A 20,409-nucleotide genomic window follows, 5' to 3' on the forward strand; every position below is an offset into this window, starting at 1 on the left:
GCTCAGAACACCAGCAATAACTTAGTGCTTCTGTTTGGAGAAAGAAATCCTCTAGTAGCACCTCCTTGTGCCCAAACAATTATTAGTAATGTGATTAAAATGATGCTTTGTGATTCCACAACACTTTCAATCAAGGAGCTGAAATATTTTGCAAGCAGTATCTTGTAGTGCCTCACAGTGCTCCTGTGAGGCAGGCGAGCCCGGTTATCCCTTTCCTGTAGCTAACCTGAGCCCTGCAGAGATGTATAGATTACCTCCTGTTTTACACTGAGTTAATGTCTTACACTGTGTCCAAAAGGAGTCAGATTTGTCCCATCCTCTTCAAGGTCCCTTAATTCCTTTCTCTGAGTTGCAGACTCTATTATTTTTTCTTTATTTTCAGTTTTTTAAAAGTGAAATCAAGCTCATTTAAAAAAAAAAAAAATAAATTATTAAATCCAAAAATCATACACCACTTAATAATACTGGAAGTAATCTTTGTAAAACCAGCACTCCATAGTTGCATCAAAAATGTTTCCTTAGGCTTCCAGGAGACAGAAAATGTTAATTTCCCTTGGGAAATTGAACCAGGAAGAATCTTTCTTTTGATTTCAATGAGTTTGTGTCATATTCTACCAGAGAATTAAACGGTTCATCATTTTTCCAGTGAAAAAAATATGATTACTGACTTCCTGTTCTCTCTTCAGAACACTGTAGTCAAGCTCCCATGAGGGTGAACTGTTCTTTGTCATGCAGACATATGATTTAGTTGTGCTCTTTTAAGGATTTTTCTCTTGGAATGTCTTCAGAGTAAATCCTGTGAAAACCTCAGTTCAAGTAAGCTTCACAGTTCACTGTCATAGAGTGTGATATTCCTAGTACCTATGCTTTGGTGTAACTCTTGAGGTGATGGAATCAGTGAACCGTGCTGAGCCCTGCTGAAAAATACTTACTTAAAATGTGGTGGAAAGCATCTTGCCTTTCTAGAACAGGAGCGCAGCTTCCAAAGCCCATTTATGTGGCTTTGAAAGCTTGAAAAGAATTAGTCATCAAACTTCAAAAAACTTTGTCTTGCTTCATGCACCATGTGCAGAGATATTAAAGGATCCAATTTCAGGATTAGGCTCTGACATTTCCCTCATTAGGCCAGTGGTATCTGTTGTTCAGTCCTGAACTTAGACAGCTTTTAATGTAACTTGTTATCAAGTTTCCCATCCTCCCAGATAAGATAAAAGCTGACAAGAAAAGAGATATAAACAATGTTATACTTTTCCTGACAATCCCTTGAAAAGGGAGCATGGTCTGAGCTCTGGTCAGTTGGCTCCATAAGCACAAGGTTAAGAGCCGCCTACCCTGTCAGCAGCCAAAAGACACAAGGAAGTTTTTGTGGTTGACACTTAAGTTCAAAGTAAGATTCTTTCCAAGTTACACAAAATCCAGGGAAGAGTTCATGATTCTGTTTCTTGCTCTGCAGTCACCAGTAGAGCAGATCACAGCCTGCAGCTTCTTGTGGCACAAGACAAAACCCAAACGCTTGAAAAATCACTCTTTGGGGATAGTTACAATTTCTCTGAGACCTTCTTTGAAGTTCTTATTCAGTGTATACCAGGCAAATCTTGAAAGAGAGAGATTCTTGGCAAAGTCTCATTTGAGAGATTTTAATTATAGGCTAGATGAAATTACTGTCGGTAGTGCCATCACATGAAATTTCTACACGGGTCTTCAGTTTGCTTTGTTATTAAATACTTGTTTTTGTATGCAAAATGTGAAATACAACTCCTCTAATGTGTTTGTCCAAATCAGTGGCAGAATTAAAGTTTAAATGAGCATCAGCTTGTATGAGTGAACCTTTTCCCCCATTTCATCTAATTCTTCTGTTTTGAGCAAGTTAGATGTGATGACTTTGAAAACCTCTCCCCACAGATCCTTGCATCGAGAAGTCTGCAGATTTGCTGTCTCCTGGTAATTGTGCTTGTATCATGTACTCTTAGAAGTTTATTCCTCTTAATCAATGCTTCCTTCTGATTCCTTGCTGACCTATCCTACCCCTAAAGAAGGACCCTAGGTGTGTATGATACCAGCACTTTGGGTTGCTCAGTGAGTGATTGTTCATGCAGGTCATATATGAATATACATTTTTAATAATATTCTAGTTTTTAAGTAAATGAGGAATTCATACACTGTGAAAATCACTTTAAAACTTTCCTCTTCTTTTTAAATATAAAGATTCCAATAGTAACATCACATTTGAATGAATGACAAGTTTTTTAAGGGGTTTGGAGTCGTAAGTGACCTTGCTTAAGTAAGTGTCTACCACTGCTCTTTGCATTCAAACTGGGAGCAACAGTGAGGTATCTTTCCTTTGGTAGGGATGGCCAGGCATCTGGACAACAAGCAGCAAAGAAAGAAGGAATTAATAAATGCACATTGAAAGCCTTTCACTATTTCTTTCTTTCCAAGAGCAAAGCAGGAATCAAGAAACTGAATAACTGTCTGCTTCCTTGTCTGAGGACAGCTTGCCTACAAGGTGGTTGTGATGCATCAGGATTTTAGTAATTCCATACTTCTTCCCTTACCGTTTGGAAGGACCAGAGGCTGTCAGCAAGTGCAGTTGCAATTTCAATTCTCGACTGCTCAGATTACACTTTTCAATGAGAAATCACTGTTACTGACTACACAATGGTAACAGCTAAAAAGTTTTTGAGTTTTAATTTTTCACCAACTGTGAAAATAACAGGCACGCAATTTAGAAGATATTAGTTAGTGTATCATCATGAGATACACAGCACACTTTTCTGACCTCATATGGCTTGTTTATGCTCCTGCTGGATGCAGTGGCACTACCCAGCTGACTTCAGAGGTGCACGTCAAGGCTGGCTTTGCTGACCATGCACCCACTGTTTGTCAACACAGGCAGATACCACCTCCATGGGCATGGACTAGAGAGTTATGGTAATCCAATAGTTTTATAGTTATAAAACTCCCCTTCCCTGAAGTCAGAACGCAGTTACAGATCTAGTATCCCTGAGCTGCTGCACGTTCTTTACCCCCAAAAAAACTTGCTATAATTACATCGTTACTAGCCATTAAATTTGTGCTCCATCCACACTAAAACAATAACAGTGAATTAACAACCATTTTATGTCAGAATAAATGTCATGTTTGGCTTCCAGCTGCTTAACAGTGCTGTAAACTAATAGGATTTTACAAGTCCCAAAAAAGTAGAGCTTTACTTTTTTGTTTGCCAAGCAGCACTATAATGCCATAGAGTGTGCTTCGAGGAAATAAGCTAGGAAAAAATACGTGGCACCTAATGAGCCTTTGACAAAACAAGTGTAAAAATGAATACACATCAATCCTTTGTATATCTTGAAATTTGGTGAAGTGACTATGGCATTATAGATCTATGACTTGATAATCCAACCTTGTTTGCATAAATAGAGCTGTGGCATGTTACCTGTGGGAAAAAGTTTGTAATTAAGAACCAATTTTCAACATCTGTTTTTATCACTGGTATATGCAGGACTATTTGACTTTACTGGAACATCTGTTTTTTAGTCTGGTCCTGCCCTGAGATAAACATCACTGAATGATTTCATTACTGTGTCAGGGGAGGCCATGAGCCATAGCATTAATCATTTGAAAAACATGATTGATAGATTATTCAGTTAAGGCTATGCAAAACACATTGCAAGGCTGTGAATGTTTTTACCTTTCTATTTTCTTCATTGAAGTGCTGTTAAAAAAGAAGTTTTAGTTTCAAAGTGGGGCAGTTTAATCTGATACTATCTTTCAGATATTCATTATTGGTGAGATGCTTGAAGACTAAGCCAATACACTGTTCTGAAAAATAATGGGCTTCACAAAAATCATATTTGAAACTGTTGGATTAACAAGTCATTCTGAACAAGCTTTTATGCTTGAAATACTCTACTTTGCTTTCCATTTTTTCTTTTATCTGCTTTCTTTGCTCTTCCCCTTGGAGGCAGTGAAAGTGGTCGGAGCACTCCAAGCTTATCCATGTACTCAGACAGCAAATCTTCACCTTCTGTCTATCAGCAGGCTCCTAGGCATTTCCATATCCCAGGTAGGCATGCACTGCTTAGCTTTTGATCTTCGATTGATGACACTTGTTTATTCTCTTCTGAATGTAATACTTTTTTTTTTTTTCATTAATCTGTGAATTCGAACTTCAAGAGAAGAAAATGTCTGATAAGTGCAAATCTGTTACCTGTTAAACTTCATCTCAGAAATAAAGTTAGAGGGCTGTGTGTTTGTGGATGTTAAAAATGTAGGTGTTAGAGGAGGCACACAGTGCCAAGTGTTATTAAGCCTACAAAGGTACAATTATTTATAGTGCCATGGCTGCATAGGTCTGCTGAATTTCTGTGCAGGAGAGAAAGCTAAAAGGGTTTTTGGTTTTGGGTTTGTTGTTTTTTTTTTCTTATCCATCTACTTTATGAATTAGAGTTATATTAACATCGACTGAAAATAGCTGGAAGACTTTAAAACTCCAGGAGGCTCACTGTGGCTGTGTCTTTGCATACGTACTATACTGTTTTCACGTTCACATTTGGTCAAAAAGCGCATTAAATTTATGTCCGCACTGTTTAGCTTTTTGACTGCTAAGAAGATCTACCTGCTCAGTGGAATAGCTTATTCATTTTTAGCTTAAGGGGCTAACGTTTCTGTAAAGAAACCATAATGAACAATTGTACCAGCTCAGGTCTGTAATACTAAGTAAATCTGATGTCTGTACAACATGATGTGAGAACCACGGACTGTGGCTCTGGGGGCTTTAAAAATTTCCTGGAAGGCTGAGTTAGCTACACAATAAAAAATATACGCAAACTGTAGGATTTTCTGTAAGAATATTGAGCATTTCAAATATAAACATCTATATCTGAATGTGTACAGTTTTAATAATTAATGGAGAAATTCCTTTTTCAAGCATGGCTATAATACTAGTCTGTTGTACCTGCGCATGAGTTTTATTTTAAGTAGCGGCAAGTGTAGCCAGTTTGCTTTTGTTGTCTATGAAATAGACATTGGTATTCCAGCAAATTGACACCATTCAGGGTGTCTTGAAGCACTTTGAGAAAATTAGGAGGGATTATGCTGCATAGATGTTATAGACAATGTATTCCAACAAATTGACACCATTCAGGGTGTCTTGAAGCACTTTGAGAAAATTAGGAGGGATTATGCTGCATAGATGTTATAGACAATGTTTTAAATATATATAAAGATGACGGATAAAGGTTCGTTCTCATGTAATAACCAGTGAATGACAAACCACTGAATGAATGCTGAAGTCTTTGGTGAAGTGTTTGTACTTTTTAGTGTTGTTGAGAGGAGGCAAAGAACATTGTCTGAATTGCTTTCTTACTCTTTTATTCTTTCCTTTCTCTTTCCTCTTCCTTAGACACTGGCGTAAAAGATAACATCTATAGGAAACCTCCTATCTACAAGCAGCATGGTACAGTCTGCTCTTCTCTGTTGCAGCTTTATCTGCATGCCTTTGTAAAGAAATGCATATTGACTTCCAAGTTTGTTTGGTGTAGTCTTTGCATTTCATTATGTCCCTAAAATCTCAAGTAGAAAAGGAAGAAAAGTAATGAGAAAATTAAATAGCATTTTGTATATGTTGTCCAAGGACTCAGTAAGTTCTCTAAAACTGGGATAATGATATTTTCATTTGTCTTGGTAATTCAGAGCTTATACTAGTTTCAAAGCAGGTTTCTCATTTATGGAATGCTACAAAACATGTAAATGTTGAAGGTTGCTCTCCTGTTTTCAGACCATGCCTTGGGGTACCTAAGTTTTTTAAATAATTCTGACTTCTACATTGCTGAGGAAATAAATGGTCATTGATAATTGGTGTATATGAAATATCCACTTTTCATCTGCAAGTTCTTTAAGCTGTAAAACACCAAGAACAAATGTAGTCCCACCATGGAAGTTAGGAACAAATTAAGTAGATGGTAGTATCAGCAAGATGTGATTGGAAAACCTTTGGTAGACTGGGCAACAAGGCTGCTGTCTGAGTTTCTAAACAACACAAAGAAATACATGATGTTTTCTGCCACTGAGAGTCTGACTTAAGACCCTAGTAAATATGAAAAACAGAAATATAAAGTCTGTGTTCTTCTATTAATATTTCACTAATGAGCATCACTGTGTTGCCGTCAGTGCCTGCCTACTATGTTCTCAGTGATGTTTGACAAAGATCTTGCTTTGTGGTACAGGATTAGTAATAGGAAATTCATTTTCCCAAAATGAATTCCACCATTAGTCTTTGGAAACAAATATGTAGGGATTCTGCTGCATTAAAGGTGCCTGAAAAGTGCAGAAGTTTTAAAAATTATGCTTTCAGGTAGTTATCATCTTTATGCTATCTTTTATGGAAAACAACAGTTATTTCTGGTTTGGATGAAGTTCTAGTTTGGCTCTGATACAGCAATAGAAGAAGGAAAATTGTCAGCTAGTGTCTCCCAACTGAGTGAGTCAGCCTGTACATGTTCACTATAACTGGAACTTCATGCTGAAGTAACTGCACATGCAGATCATCAAGATTTAGATAGCCTTTGTGGTTTTTCTGGGTATGGTTTTGAGCAAAGCAAGACTTGCTAGCGTTTTAGGGCACTTTAGGTGTTCGGTCTTTGATAGACATTTTGTGCTCATGGTGTCCTAATCTTGGACAAACTACTGTTACCTCTCAGGCAAAAAGATAGGATCTGTTTGGTTTAGTGCATGAATTAATGTAATCTTTCGACCTTACAGTCTACCCAAGCTCTCTAATTCCATCTTTAGATACGCAAATCACTTGAGGCAGCTTCAGGCTGAGCAAAAAAAAAAGCTACTGACAAGGGGAAAAATTGCATTTTGTAGTGGTATTTGGAAAGATCATGAGCAAATGCAAAGTTACAATCATCTGGTGTAAATCAGCATAGCTTCACTGATTTACACAGGCTGACAACATGGATCCAATGTCCTGTATCCCGGCTGTATCATTTAATTTTATAGACTTTTTGGTTTGAAAAGAGGATTCTAAGTGGTAGCATTTTTTTCTTCCAGGCCAGGCACTTTTATTTCAATTTTCCATCCATCAGATAAGCAGTCGAAGTCTGGATTATGTCAGTTTTGCACTGCTGGATGGAGTTGTTCCTTATAATCACTGGAGTGAGCTGAGAATTAAATTATCAAGTCAGCAATTTCTGTAAGCTAACAAGGATATATGTTTTAAACTTTATTTATAGATTATAGATGCTCTGAAAGGTTACATTGAAAATGCACACTCTGTTTTCTGCTGAAGAGCAGACCATAATTTACTCTGACTTAAACAAACAGAAATCTGTGAACTTTCCTTCCAATAAAAAAGAAATTAAAAATAAAACCAATAAATAAAACTTACCTTTTGTTCTGGAAGTCGTCCTGGCTAAAGCATGAACACGTGAGCAGCTGATGATTCAGCTCCTCAAGCTAATGGGACACTGAACTAACGCATGCAGAAAAGGAGCCAGAGAGCATTCCTTCATTGAAGAGAGCAACTTTGAACAAACAAGGACAAAAATGTTCTTTACAGAAAAAGTGCAAGGAGCTCTTCCAGAACATTTGGCTTTAAAGGTTTCAGTTGCAGCAGTGTCCAATAGATTTGCTGTATCTACACCTTCTGTGTTTCTATTGTAAGCACCTAATTCCAGAATGAAAAAAGGTGGTGGAAAAATTGGGGTATAAGAGCGATCAGGCTGAAACCCAAGGTCGGAAAGTGAAGAGTGCGGGAGCCTCCCAAAACATCAGTGAACCAGATTTAAGTACTTCTTGCAATGTAGGGACTTTATTTTTCACCTGTCATATATGGATACTTCTTTCTATTTATTTCCTGGAGAAGCAGTTTGCCATCTTGGAAAAAAACGCTCTTGTCAGGATGCTGTTAACTAACTGTGAAAACCTTGAATTTGTTCATAATTTAACTTTTATTTTATGACCCAGCTTTGTTTTGCTACATTAAATTGAGGGGGAAAAGAAAAAAAAATCCAAACCCACAGTTGCGGATTTTCTCCTCTAACCCCCAGGTCTTTTTCCTTACTGCAGTTTGTCATTTTTGTTAAGTATCACCTCTTCAGCAAAACCAGTTAATGTCTGGATGTGATCTGTGTGACGACACCAGAAAATGAAACTGAACAGCACTGAAATGCCTTTTGCCCGTGTTATTTAGATAAAGGACAGATCCTCTCCTAACATGCTAGTGGGGGAAACAGAGGGGGCAGATTTGTTCCCAACTTGCTGCTTGTGTTGCAGCGCTTCTGATGGTGCAGTTTAATCTTCCCACCTTTGTCTCCAAGAATCTAATCTGAGCCTTTATTATTATCATACTATTTCTATTAGTAATATATGTTTTCTGACTACATATCATTGCATGGGGCTCTTGTGCTGCACTTTTATTCAGGCATTGCAGACAATCCCTTGTTATGATGAGTTCTCATGGCTTAAAATTAATGCTAGATCACTGCATTACTCCATTTGTGTACTATTAAAACTCTCCCCAAAACAATATTAAGTGATATAAAGGCAAGTAGGACCCAGAATTTGTGAATTTATCTGAAGTGATGTGAAATTTGGCACAAAGCCTTTCTGCAAGTTTCTGAGGTGTAACTAGGTGTTTGGAATACTCTGGGACATAAAAGGCAATGAAAACCACATTTGATTGTTCAGAACTATCTAATGAGTAGCTTTTAGGTTTTCAGCTAAATTTCTTCTCAGCAAGATGGAAAGTTACAAGAGAACAAACCAACAGTAAAATATCGGCAATATTTTGTTGTTGTTGTTGAAAGACTCTTTAAGAGAGCAATATAGTCAGAAAAGAGGTTGGTCAAAGAACTGTGAATTCTAGAGCCTGACACACTCTCTCTTGCTGATTTCATAAAGAAGTAATACCAAATTTGTTCCAATTTGCCATCACTGCCTGTCCTCCATAGGAGACCCAGGTGTGCAGACCACAAAATATGTATGTAACCGTACGTACGTTCATGGTCATGGTAACACAGGAGAACAGGGGAATGACTGCGCTGTGAGCAGTGACTATATAAATCTGTCCCTAAGTTATGTTGTAGGCTTTTTTACCACCAACCATTCCTTCAAAGTAGTTTCTTCCTAAAAAGGTAGGCTTGAATCCAGCAGGAATAGATTGTCTGAATTCAGTGCATACCTGAAAGATGAGTATTAGTATAATAACTTCAAGACAATTTAAATAGTTCTATGAAATTATAGCTCTACACATCAAGTTGTCTGGCCAGGAAATTTTTTTTCCCGTTTTTTTTTTCTTTTCATTGTTGTTATTTTTAACTCTTGGAACAGCCAAAACAGAAAAGAAAAAAAAAAAAAAGATGCAATATGTTCTAATTTTTAAAATTAAATTAATCTTCCAGCAGCAAGAAGATCAGAAGGGGAGGATGGAAGCATGGATCAGGACAGTAAAAAGGTATTGATGAGAAAAAAAACAAAAGGAAGTAGTTTATTTATCTTTCTTTAAGCAAGTGTTTTTTAAAACATATTCATATGTAGAGGTTTTATTTCACATAACTGAAATAATCATTACTGCTTTAGGTCTTTCCAAGGAAATAAAGAAAAGCTTAATCTCGCACCCAGAGGGTTTAGAATCTACATTCTGCAGTAAAGAGAGAAGGGATATTGAGATTAAGAGCAATAAACTCATGGATTTTCACTCAGTATATACTTTGGTGATTCAGTTAAGCTTGTGGACTTTTACTTAGGTTGCATTTTAGCATAGAAGAAAAATATTAACAGCAGACTAGTTACAAGAAAATGACTGCATCTTCAAAAGTGGGGCACAGTGAGCATCTTAATTAACAGAGCAGCTACCCTCAGCCTAGCTTAAAGTTAAATGTTTCTGGTAACTGTGACGTCTAAGTCATGATACAGTCAATTTTGACAATTTGATAAAGGATGCTACAAGTTTCACTGAACATAAGCATGCTGTCAGTTCACCAATTTCTAGGCAGGTGAGGTAGGAGAGCTTCATTCAGATGTTAAACAGGCTTCTCCTCTTTCCAGCTGAAGACCAGTTGGCTTATTCTGAAGGGGGATATGGACACCAGAACTAACTCCCCGGATTCAGACACGCGGTCCCTGTCTCTGGCTGCCGACAGAGAAAACTTCCCGAGGGCACAGGAGACTGCCGGTTACTCCAGTGAGTACTGCATCCCCTGGCCTGCCAGCACTGTCAAGTAGGAATGTGGCAAGAGAAGGTGGCCCAGCTACAGCCTAGTCCACACAGCTCTCCTGTTGGCTTCATGTTTCATATCTCTATCATAATTACACCTCTTTGTCAATTTGTTTTGCTGTGGCTTGTAAGTACTAAGTGCTTTCAGATTTCAGTAGTAAGCCTGTTTATAGTTTCAAATTAGTGAAGGAGGCAGCACTGTTTGTACAAATGCTGTATTGTCTCTGTGAAGAGCAGACATTCTTTACCACAAAAACCTGCCCCTCATTAATGCATAAAAGTATTTATTATGTGCTATTTTCAGTAGACAAGATGGTAGATTGTTGGCTTGTCCCAGTAACTCTTGACACAAATCATGAATTTTGAATATCAGTAGAACCATTTCTTCTGTATCGTGATAAGCATAAAGAGCACTTTGCTCCAAAGGTTAACTTAGAATAGGTATTATCATTGCTCACAGTTATACCTGTAAGTTCACTGAAATCCCAGGTGGAATACTGGGATAATTTTGTTACTAAATACTGGTCTGAAGACAATACACCCGTGGCTAGCTGTCAGTACCAAAAGTGTGGTCTACACATTTCTCACTCCACTTTTCAGCAAGTCAGGAGGTGAAGGAAAAGATCATCAGAATCGGGTCTGAATTTTACTTTTAGATTAGGTAAACAACAAAAAAAAATATTAAATGAATTTTAGCAGATATCTGGGCCATTCCTCTCCCTGCTTCCTCCGTTGCACCATGTGGCTGTAGCAGGTCATCTGAGGTAGACAAGTTGGGGAAGCAATTTTCCAAAAGAATGCATCCAATGCAAGGCATGTCTGGCAGCAGAAGTGGGATGTCAGTCTTGTGGGCATTTTGGTAATGTGATAGCTGGCTCCATCAGCTTATATTAAGGAAATTATGGCTTAGCCATGAAAGGAACAGGAAAAACAGATGGTACAAAGTCTGTCGCAAGGCTGTAACAAGATAAAAAGTTATTTCGGATCATCCATCTTGCTGGCTAACTTGAAGGGATTTGGTTCCTTAGGCCTCACCAGACGTCACATGCATGTGCACAAGGTGTATTGTAGGGTTCCCTGTGCAGGTGAAACCAAGTCTGACCCCCTCACACACCTAACATCTGGACATCTAAACCTTTAATTGTAATACACATGTTGGGTGTGTTTGGGAGCTTCCTGGAGTTGATCTAATACTTTTCTGTAGTCCTATTTTCTATAGTTCTATTGATCTAATACCTTCTACAACAGTCCTTGTACACAGATTTTAAGTAGGGAGATGTATGTAGCGACCAAGAACTGTGTTACACAGGAGTAGCGTACAGTGTCAATGTCACTCTTCTATACTAGCATTTCTTTTATGGTGGGTTTTTTTTTTTTTCTTATTACTATTATTATCTTGGGAATGTGGACCTATAAAAACTAGAAATGCAAAAAGTGGTTCACACCTCTGTCAGTGTCAATATTACCTCTGTGTTGATGCCATATAAGTTGTATCATTCATTTTTCATTGCTTTTTGCCAGCATTTCTCTATCCCTCCTGAAAATTGACCATGTTGACCAAAGAGCAGTAACACAGAAATGAAGTTAAAGAAGTTTTATCTTCCTGTTATTTGCATTTCCTATTTTTTTCTTTTCCTTTATAATTTTGTTCAGCCACCTGTCTTAATACTCATGGACATCCTATGTGATCTCTTCTTTACTCAGTGTTTCCTATTTAGTTCTGAATATTTGTAGTCTGTCACGTGCCCTGTTGGCCATGGAATAGTAGTAGCTCGTTTGCCTTTTGCAGTTATGGTGGATATGGCCAAACGCTTCTTACAGATAAAATCTCCATCCTGAATCGTTGGTCTGAACATTTTCAAACCCTCTTTAGTGCAAATCGTGTAGTCCAAGGCGAAGGAATCCAGCACATTCTGCAACATCCAGTGAAAAATGAATTGGATTTAGCCCCTACCATGGGAGAGACTCTTAAGGCCATACAGCAGGTGAAAACTGGCAAGGCAGCTGGGGTTGACGGAGTCCCACCTGAAATATGGAAGCATGGAGGCCAAGCACTCCACGCTAAATTTCATGAGCTAGTTGTGTGCTGTTGGGAACAAGGCAAAATACCGTCAGACTTTCGTGACGCAATCATCGTCACTCTGTATAAGAAAAAAGGTGCCAAGTCAGACTGCTCAAACTACCGTGGTATAACTCTGCTCTCCATTGCTAGTAAAATTCTTGCAAGAATACTATTGAACAGACTAGTACCTGCCATCGCAGAAGAACTTCTACCTGAAAGTCAGTGTGGTTTCAGGGCTAATAGAAGTACCACAGACATGGTATTTGTTCTCAGACAATTGCAAGAAAAGTGTAGAGAACAGAATAAGGGGTTATACGTAACTTTCGTTGACCTCACCAAAGCTTTTGACACTGTGAGCAGGAAAGGCTTGTGGCTGATCTTAGAACGATTAGGTTGTCCCCCCAAGTTCCTGAAAATGATTATTCTGTTACATGAGGATCAGCAAGGCCAAGTCAGGTATGGTGATGCACTCTCTGAGCCTTTCCCAATAACCAATGGTGTGAAACAAGGTTGCGTTCTCGCACCGACCTTATTCACAATCTTCTTTAGCATGATGCTCCAAAGGGCTACAGCAGACCTCGACGAACAAGACGGCATTTATATTCGATATCGTACCGATGGTAGCCTATTCAATCTAAGGCGACTGAAGGCCCACACTAAGACCTTAAACCATCTTGTCCGTGAACTGCTCTTTGCTGATGATGCCGCCCTTGTTGCCCACACAGAAGCAGCTCTGCAGCGTTTAACATCTTGCTTTGTGGAGGCAGCTGAGGTTTTTGGGCTGGAAGTCAGCTTGAATAAGACAGTAGTCCTCTACCAACCTGCACCCCAAGAAGATCATCGCCATCCCCATATTACCATCGGCGAGTCAGACCTTAAGACAGTTCAGCAGTTCAGCTATCTGGGAAGCATCACTTCCTCGGATGCCACGATCGACAAAGAGATAGACAACAGAATAGCAAAGGCATATAGAGCCTTTGGAAAACTCTATAAAAGAGTCTGGTGTAATAAACACCTGAAGAAAAGTACAAAGATCAGTGTCTACAGAGCCATTGTATTGTCTACTCTTTTATATGGGTCTGAATCATGGGTCATCTACCGTCATCACCTGCGACTCCTGGAATGCTTTCATCAGCGCTGCCTCCGTACAATTCTAAACATCCATTGGACTGACTATGTGTCTAATGTCACTGTCCTCAAACAGGCAGGGGTCACCAGCATCGAGGCCACGTTGCTGAAATTGCAGCTGCGCTGGGCACGGCGCGTCTCTAGAATGAAGGATCACCGCCTCCCCAAGATCGTGTTTTACGGTGAACTTGCCACTGGTAGCCGCAAGAGAGGTGCCCCAAAGAAGAGATACAAGGACTCCCTGAAACAATACCTTAGCCTTGGCCATATTGACTACCATCAGTGGTCCACCTTGGCCTCCAATCGGGAGACTTGGAGGCACACCATACATAATGCCGCTGACTCCTTTGAGTACTCACGAAGAACTAGTCTCAAGGAGAAAAGACAACGCAGGAAGAATCGTGTCCCACCTGTTCCACCCAGGGAGACCTTCTGCTGTGTTTTTTGTAGCCGGATTTGCCTATCCCACATTGGCCTTCTTAGTCATCAGCGCGCTTGTAGTAAGCGTGGGTAAATGCCCTTCCCAAATCTTTGTTCGCGAAGTCAAGCCGTGATGGAGTAGTAGCTTGTCTGCCTTTTGCAGTTATGGTGGATAACTGACATTCAGCCCCATCTCCGTGGCATAGTTAGTGAGTATCAGAGAAAATAAACTTTTGGGGGTATAGTTTGGGTGCCAAGTGGTTACAGGCAAAGTAGAGGGTAACAGGCATCAGACTGTGAGTCTCTGGTGATGTGTCCAAGCATACTGTGCAAACAACCCTGTGTACAAACAACCCTGTATTCATCTGCCCAACCTCTGAGTAAACCAGAGAAGGCTTATTCTACTCTGGAGCATATTTGGCCACATTAAATTAGCTGTGTGCCCTGAAGAATACATCTAACAACAAAGCACATTAGTACAAAGCTTATATAATTAGCAGGCACCTACAGTGGAGCTTGCATCTCCTTACATCTGCCTGTGTAAATGTGTTTTGTTTCTGTATATGTAGATGTTTAATTATCAAACATTTACCATAATTCATTATTTTAAGTGTTGCAAATTTAGGAAAGCAGACAGCTGGCAGGGTGTATAACCCATGATGTTCTGTGTCCCTGATGTGCTGAGAGGCAACCTCAGAATATCCAGATTAAAGTCAATATCATACTGGGAAAAGTAGGAGCCATATTCATGCAGAGAGTTGCTGATGTTCAGATAGTGCCTAATTAGAGAGCAAGATTGTTTTATCTTGGCTAGTTACTCCAGAAAATTTACTGTAATGGTTAGATGCGATAATGAGCAGTATGTGGTTGTTGGCTCCTCGGATTGCATTTTTCCTTTATATTAAAAAAAAAAAAAAAAGCAGCAAAATAAAAAGTGTTTAGCTTTGTAACGAAGTTCATGGGAAACAGAAGCTAAGTGAAACACAGTTCTCACTGGAGTCGGTGGGTCTTGCCAGCTTGTTTTGGGCTATTTCAGCTTTATTTGCCTCTTGGATTTCTTCCAGCCGGCCACACGAGGTCTCCTGTGCCTGCAGCAGTGGTTCAGCTCTGGCAGCCTGGAGGCAGCTCCTCAGCTGCAACCTGCTGGAGTGAGCCCCGTTTGGTTTCAAACTGGGCTTTACCTTGGTGTATTTTAGAACAAAACTGTCTCACCCATTTTCTCTGTAGGCAAGAAGCCAAGAAATTGAACTCTGCACTGGTGTTCAACACCAGCATCTTCTTCCAGGCAGAAGCAGGGATTCTGTTCTGCATACATTTATTTTACCTCACACTGTTATACTCTTTTCCCTCTGGTGTCAGTGCCATTCAAATAACAGGCAATGATAAGTTTCTTAGTTTCCAGATTGGAATAGCCAAGTGATCTATCTATTTCAGTAGTCACCCCTATGTCCCTGTATCAGATGTGGAAACCCCCTGTGAGGGTGGTGATTGATTACGTATCTAAAGAAACACTTGCTTTTATAGACCATTTTCATTTTAGTAGCTTAAATAAGTAAAATTTATCAAATCTCCTTTCCTGTGATGAGCTTTCATTGCCCTAGTTATCCAATAGGCCAGTGACCTAGTGGACTTGATTTGGCCCACTTGAACACAGATGAACAAGAACAGCACAAGGATTCTTCCAGGATCAACTGTCACTGTCTGAAAATACTGTCTTTTCCATATCTGTGATGTCTCAGGACAGATATTTCAAACTTTTGCCTTTTTTTTAAACACTTGTATTAGCAACTCAAGGTCATCTTGTGATCGAGCTTGTGAGTCATCTTGTGATATCTAAGCTTGTATCCTTCACCATCATTTCCAAATTATGAGCTCTCAGCTTAAACTGTAAAAGTCTGGGGTATTTATTAGTCCCCAAGTGCATGACTTTTCCTGTGATTTATTAAATCATACCCATTTCTATGCATTAATATTCAAGGTTATCCCAGTTCTTTATGATATCACAATCTTCCTCCTGCCTCAGTGCTTTGTAACTCTGTATAAACAGGAAAGTTTATTAGCCCATTACTATTTTTGGTGTCCCAGTTATTAGTTAAAACTGGAGGTGATTTTAACACAACACCAGTCCGTGCTGACACTTCTCTGTCAGCTCTGCTGAGTTCTCACTACCCATTTCTTTTAATTTCATTATTTCCTTACTGACCCTAAAATTCCTCTGATAAACTCCATATTCTCCAGATTTGTGTTTAATTCCATGTGCAGTCAAATACCAAAAACTGTAATGACATCAGATCTGATAAAATGTGTGATGTGCAGAAGTTATTTCTCTTAAAGAAAGCTGCCACAAAGTCTGTCAATGTCCCTTTAACTTATGTCACACCAATTAAAAACTATGTGAGTATAATTGATTTTCTGTTTACTTCAATGTTTTTATTTAGTCTTTACTTAAGTTTTCTGTTGGGAGCAAACTGTTAGCTCCTTATTACCTTTTTTCCCTTTTTAAATATAAAAACTGTAGTTGCAGTTCTCCACTGGTGACAGGTTTTGGATTTACAATTCAATGTGAGCTTATCGCTCTCTGTTTAAGTACAATTAAGTGCTTTGAATTATATTTCCATCACAACCATGATTCATTGGTGTATCCTTCCTCCATTAGATTCCCCCCCTTCCTACTCAGTACTCTACCTTTTGCTCCTTACAACAAAGGTGAAATACTCTTTCAGTGTTGGAGCTGTACCTAGGTTACCTTTCACCTCTGCTGTGTGCTGACATAGTGTAACTCCCAGTAATCCCATTTCTTCTTCCCTTGTTCTCTTTTTATTTGGATAGCTGGAAAACCTTTTGCTGTTTGTTTTAATATCGTTTTCAGTGCTTAAGTTAGCTTGACTTCTGGCAGTTCTTACTTTATCTCAGCACATTGTGAGCTCTTTCCTGATCCATCTTTTGTTTTTTCTTTCTGTATGCTTATGCCTAATGATCTTCCTTAGGCTATGTATTAATCCAGTGGGGTCTGGATTCCTTTCCTGCATTCCCCTTTGGACACAGATTGGTAACACTTTTGACAGAAAGAAGTGTTGTGCATTCAATTCTTTGAGCTGATGTCTGTAACTCTTTGCATCAGTTTATCAAAATATCCTCTCCTGGAATCAAGAATCTTTATCACACACGTGTTTGTTCATCTTCTGTTTAATTTAAACTAATTTGGCTTGCATACAGCATTATTTTTATTAGCCAAAAGCCAATATGAAAGACTTTTGTCCTTTCACTGACTAAAGATATTTCCAAAATCTCATATTAGATTCTCAGTATTAAAAGTAAGGCTCTTCCGTTGTTTCATAGTGACTGCACACAGTTTCATCACCATATTCCATCCAGTTTGTTCATGGTAACACCACTGTCAATCTTGTCTATCTTAAAACTTGCATTCTCTAGAGTGTTTGTACTCTCACTGATTCACTTTATCCATTGTCATATCTTCATGTGTGCCTTTTCCTAGTTGAAGCAGTAGAATAAGTTTTAAAGAAAACAAAAATGAAATAATTTTGTGGATTTTTTAAAGTGCTAGGATACCAACCCTTCTTTTTTAAGAAACAAAACCAGACCACGTGTATCATGATCAAAAGTGATGTAACTCTAAAATGATGGCACCTTTAATCCTATTTTCAAGTTATGTTTTAATACCAAATTAGAGGGCAGAGATTACACAAGCTCTCAAATCTTCTTTGCATCGCATAGCTACATAAGGCTTCCATAAAATGAGTCCCACACCTCTCTTCATGTCCTGCCCAGTAAGATGAGTGCACCCTGGCATGCTGTTATTTATAGACATTGTCACACATGTTCATGTTCATTAAATATGGAGAAAAGATGAGCGTTACTCAGTAATGTCTCACCCTGTTAATAGAACATACTTTTTGATCTTGTAATTGCTGTTTCTGGACGTTTTCTTCAATTCAGTGGCTTAGTACGCTGTAAAACACTTGCAAAAAACATAGTTGTGTGTTTTCTTTTACAGGATTTCCATATGCTAAATCTGCTTCTCTACCTGGCTATGGAAAGAATGGCTTGCATCAGGTAGGTATACATTTAAATGCATTCTTCAGGCAGTAGTGTATCATAAGTAGGCAGCCTAGTAACTAGTTGGAAATCTACACTTCAAAGGTGTTTTGGCTGCAGCCCTGTCTGACAGATTCATACCCTTGTCTGTCTGCAAGGGTAGGACAGACTGAGGCTCCTCCTTTTAATTGTGTCCATCATGAGCATTAGGAATCTTGATTTTCCTCCCAAAACAGAGGTCCAAAACATAGAGGCTGCACATATTAATAGATCACAGTATAGCTTGAATTAATGATAGAAAGGGCTAGGCCTATAATTAGGCAAGAAATTATCTTAGAGCAAAGGTGGAGCAGCCCACTTGCATTTCTTAAACCTTCTGATATGCATGTGTGTGTGTATATATGTATATACACAGAGTTGTCATATTTTAAGGCACTGAGAGAGCAGTATAAAGAAAATAGCAGACAGCAATCTAGAAGGCAAAATATATACCAAAATTATGATCCAATCAGACTAGGCATTCTTTTTCTAATCCTTTTTTATAGTTTTTGTATGTCTTTAGGAAAAAGGCATCTTTGACACTGCAGTCTCTGTGGAGTCTGGCATTGTGGGTTCTCGGTTCATGGCATATATATTTAAGTACAAACCCAATATGGTTAATAGTGATAAGCTGTCTGTATATAGATGCTTGTGCACTTACATTTTGAAGATTGATTTGTGTCTAAATGGCATCAACAGGACCTCGTTCAAATTCCCTCCTTTCTCTAAAAGAAGAATTGAAAGCTGTAAAAGTACATGAGCAGGATTAAAGTTCCCCAGTTGTAAGAGTCAAACTGCAGGTCACTGGAAGGAGCTATGAAAAAGCAACTGTCAGAGAGCAGCTAAGTGTAGTTTTCAGTAGCTGCTGAAATGTCCATCCCTTTGAGTGAATATTACAAGGCTAATTGTTCCTTCATTGCTTCAATACCTGATTGCTTAAATTCCTCTCTTAAGGAACCGATAGCACTGCAACTTGATCAAATGTGATTTAGGAATTTAGAAGGGTCTAGGTAAACCTGACCTGAATGAAGAGTGTTTTACTGACTTTTCAGCATAACAGCTCCCAGTAACATGAAGTGAGTGAGGGACCGACTTGCACCCAGCCACAGCACTTGGTAGGCACCGAAACCATCAGGAGGGTTCTCACAGATGAGGCCAAAGTAAACTCCATCACTAGTGAAGTTGGCCATAATTGTTGTCTGATGCCATGCAATATAATATGAAGGCAGCAGATGGCAGCATTTGCCCCGCCTAAGCATCCAACCTCACAGCGAAAACTAGGAAAGGTGAAAAGGTTTATCATGGTCAAATCCTTGAGGCCAACATTTTTCTCAGAATGGATGTCCTCTGTTTGGATTGCAGGTTCATGCCAGTTTTTGTGGTTTGTCATTTTTAAATCAGCCAGCCCAATGCTGCATAACAAAATAAACCAAAACCAAACAGTAAGGAGCCTTGCAGGTTATTGTGAGCATAGCTGTGCACACTGGTGATATCCTAATAGGCAAAAATGACACTCAGGGGAAAAAAATCATATAATAGTGCTTTTCTGCTCTCCTATAGTGTTTTTCACCATAGCATTAGCCAGCAAGAAAAAAGGCAGTGGGTCACTCAAAGCTGTAGTACATACATGCAGATCTCCCTGGTCTTAGTGGCATCAGCAGTGTGAGGCAGACTGAAGAATGAGACAAGCCTCAGTGCAGCGTAATTGGTTTGTGATGATGGCAGCAAGACATCTGCAATCACAGGGAAAGGCATATGACAATTTCAGTCTTAACTTACGGGAACAATTAAGTAGAGTTTGAATGAGACTTGATTCTTTCTCTTTCACAAGGGTCAATATTTTGATTGTGTGGTACCAGCTGGTTTTCTTTCCTTTAAACAATGTGCAGAGTGGTTTTGTGTGTTTTGCTGCTACACTGCTTCTTTCTTTCTCTTTCAGCCTGAAAATATGGGCCAATACGAAACGGACCAGGAGGCAAGCTGGGGCACGAAAGGTACATTGAAACATCATTTCCACTTCACTTACTGTTTTCTTCCTTTGAGGATGCTTTTTAACATATTGCCATGAAGAATTCTATTCTGAGATTGTAATAATGACAAGACAGAGACCCAGCTCAATACCATGTTTATCACAGAGAATCTTCCTTTTAGCTAACCAAACGTAAATGCCTGACTGAAGTTTTGCGCCATCAAGTGGTGTAACCATGCTGAATCCTCAACCATGCCAGTACCCTCAATATATGGTGACGGCCTTTGTGATGGTGGTCTTGTATCAAAGAGGAGTTCTCACACAATCGTTCCCCTCTTCAAGACATATCTAATTCAAAAAAATATGTCCACTCTGCTTCCTGTTTGTGCTACAGTGTGGTTACAATGTACAGAATCCAAAAAGCAGAATTCATTTGCATTCATTTCTTTGTTACAGTTTAAATGGACTGTGCACTTAATATGAAACTTGGGTTGGAATTTTCAATAGAGCTGG

At 39.0% G+C, this 20,409-nt stretch overlaps 1 protein-coding gene across 17 annotated transcripts in view; it reads left to right on the plus strand.

Moving 5' to 3' along the window:
* Positions 1-20,409, plus strand: part of ABLIM2 (actin binding LIM protein family member 2) — a 137,334-nt gene that overhangs the window by 101,141 nt on the left and 15,784 nt on the right. For 7 of the 17 annotated variants that reach the window (XM_061369539.1, XM_061369576.1, XM_061369566.1 and 4 more), the window contains 6 exons: positions 3,965-4,066; positions 5,405-5,458; positions 9,408-9,460; positions 10,054-10,189; positions 17,848-17,906; positions 19,867-19,921. In XM_061369539.1, coding sequence (XP_061225523.1) covers positions 3,965-4,066; positions 5,405-5,458; positions 9,408-9,460; positions 10,054-10,189; positions 17,848-17,906; positions 19,867-19,921 — 459 coding nt within the window. The remainder of the gene's footprint in view (positions 1-3,964; positions 4,067-5,404; positions 5,459-9,407; positions 9,461-10,053; positions 10,190-17,847; positions 17,907-19,866; positions 19,922-20,409) is intronic. The other 10 variants (XM_061369617.1, XM_061369647.1, XM_061369665.1 and 7 more) reach the window with 5 other exon arrangements.

The sequence above is a fragment of the Neopsephotus bourkii genome, unplaced genomic scaffold, assembly GCF_033783945.1.
Source record: "Neopsephotus bourkii isolate Nb327-2 ecotype Australia unplaced genomic scaffold, CSIRO-AGI_Nbou_v1 NB_144, whole genome shotgun sequence".
NCBI lineage: Eukaryota > Metazoa > Chordata > Aves > Psittaciformes > Psittacidae > Neopsephotus > Neopsephotus bourkii.